This window comes from Antrostomus carolinensis, unplaced genomic scaffold (genome assembly GCF_000700745.2).
Source record: "Antrostomus carolinensis isolate BGI_N321 unplaced genomic scaffold, ASM70074v2 scaffold31917, whole genome shotgun sequence".
Taxonomy (NCBI): domain Eukaryota; kingdom Metazoa; phylum Chordata; class Aves; order Caprimulgiformes; family Caprimulgidae; genus Antrostomus; species Antrostomus carolinensis.
Window position 1 is genome coordinate 530 of NW_010328559.1, and position 676 is coordinate 1,205.

At 53.0% G+C, this 676-nt stretch overlaps 1 protein-coding gene across 1 annotated transcript in view; it reads left to right on the plus strand.

The window, feature by feature from the left end:
• Positions 1-225: 225 nt before the first annotated feature.
• LOC104528321 (melanoma-associated antigen D1-like) overlaps positions 226-676 on the plus strand; it is a gene marked incomplete at both ends in the record, with an annotated part of 784 nt that continues 333 nt past the window's right edge. Inside the window, 1 exon segment of the mRNA XM_029086038.1 lies at positions 226-291. Coding sequence (XP_028941871.1) covers positions 226-291 — 66 coding nt within the window.

Consider the following 676-nt stretch of genomic DNA (forward strand, 5'->3'; position numbering starts at 1 on the left):
AACTGTGTAGGGACCTCAAACTACGAATGGACCCCAAAACATCCAGGGACCCCCAAAACTGTACAGGGGTCCCAAAAAGCGGGGGGACCCCGAAACGGACACGGACCCCCAAAAAACATACAAAACATCCAGGGACCCCCAAAACTGTACAGTGGTTCCAAAAAACGAGGGGACCCCAAAACTGTACAGGGGTCCCAAAAAGCGGGGGGACCCTGAAACGCACAGGGACCCCCAAAAAATGTACAGGGACCCCCAAAAATGTACAGGGACCCCAAAACTGTGTAGGGACCCCAAAAAGAGGGAGGACCCCGAAACATATAGGGAACCCCAAAACTACACAGGGATCCCAAAACATACAGGGACCCCCAAAACTGTACAGTGGTTCCGAAAAACGAGGGCACCCCAAAACACACAGGGACCCCCAAAACCACACACGGACCCCAAAAAGTGGGAGGATCCCGAAACGTACAGGGACCCCCAAAAGTACACAGGGACCCCAAAACATACAGGGAGCCCCAAAAATGTACAGGAACCCTCAAAAGTGGGGGGACCCCAAAACGTACAGGGACCCCCCAAAACATACAGGGACCCCAAAACTGTGTAGGGACCTCGAACCACGAATAGACCCCAAAACATACAGGGACCCCCAAAACATACAGGGACCCCCAAAATGTAA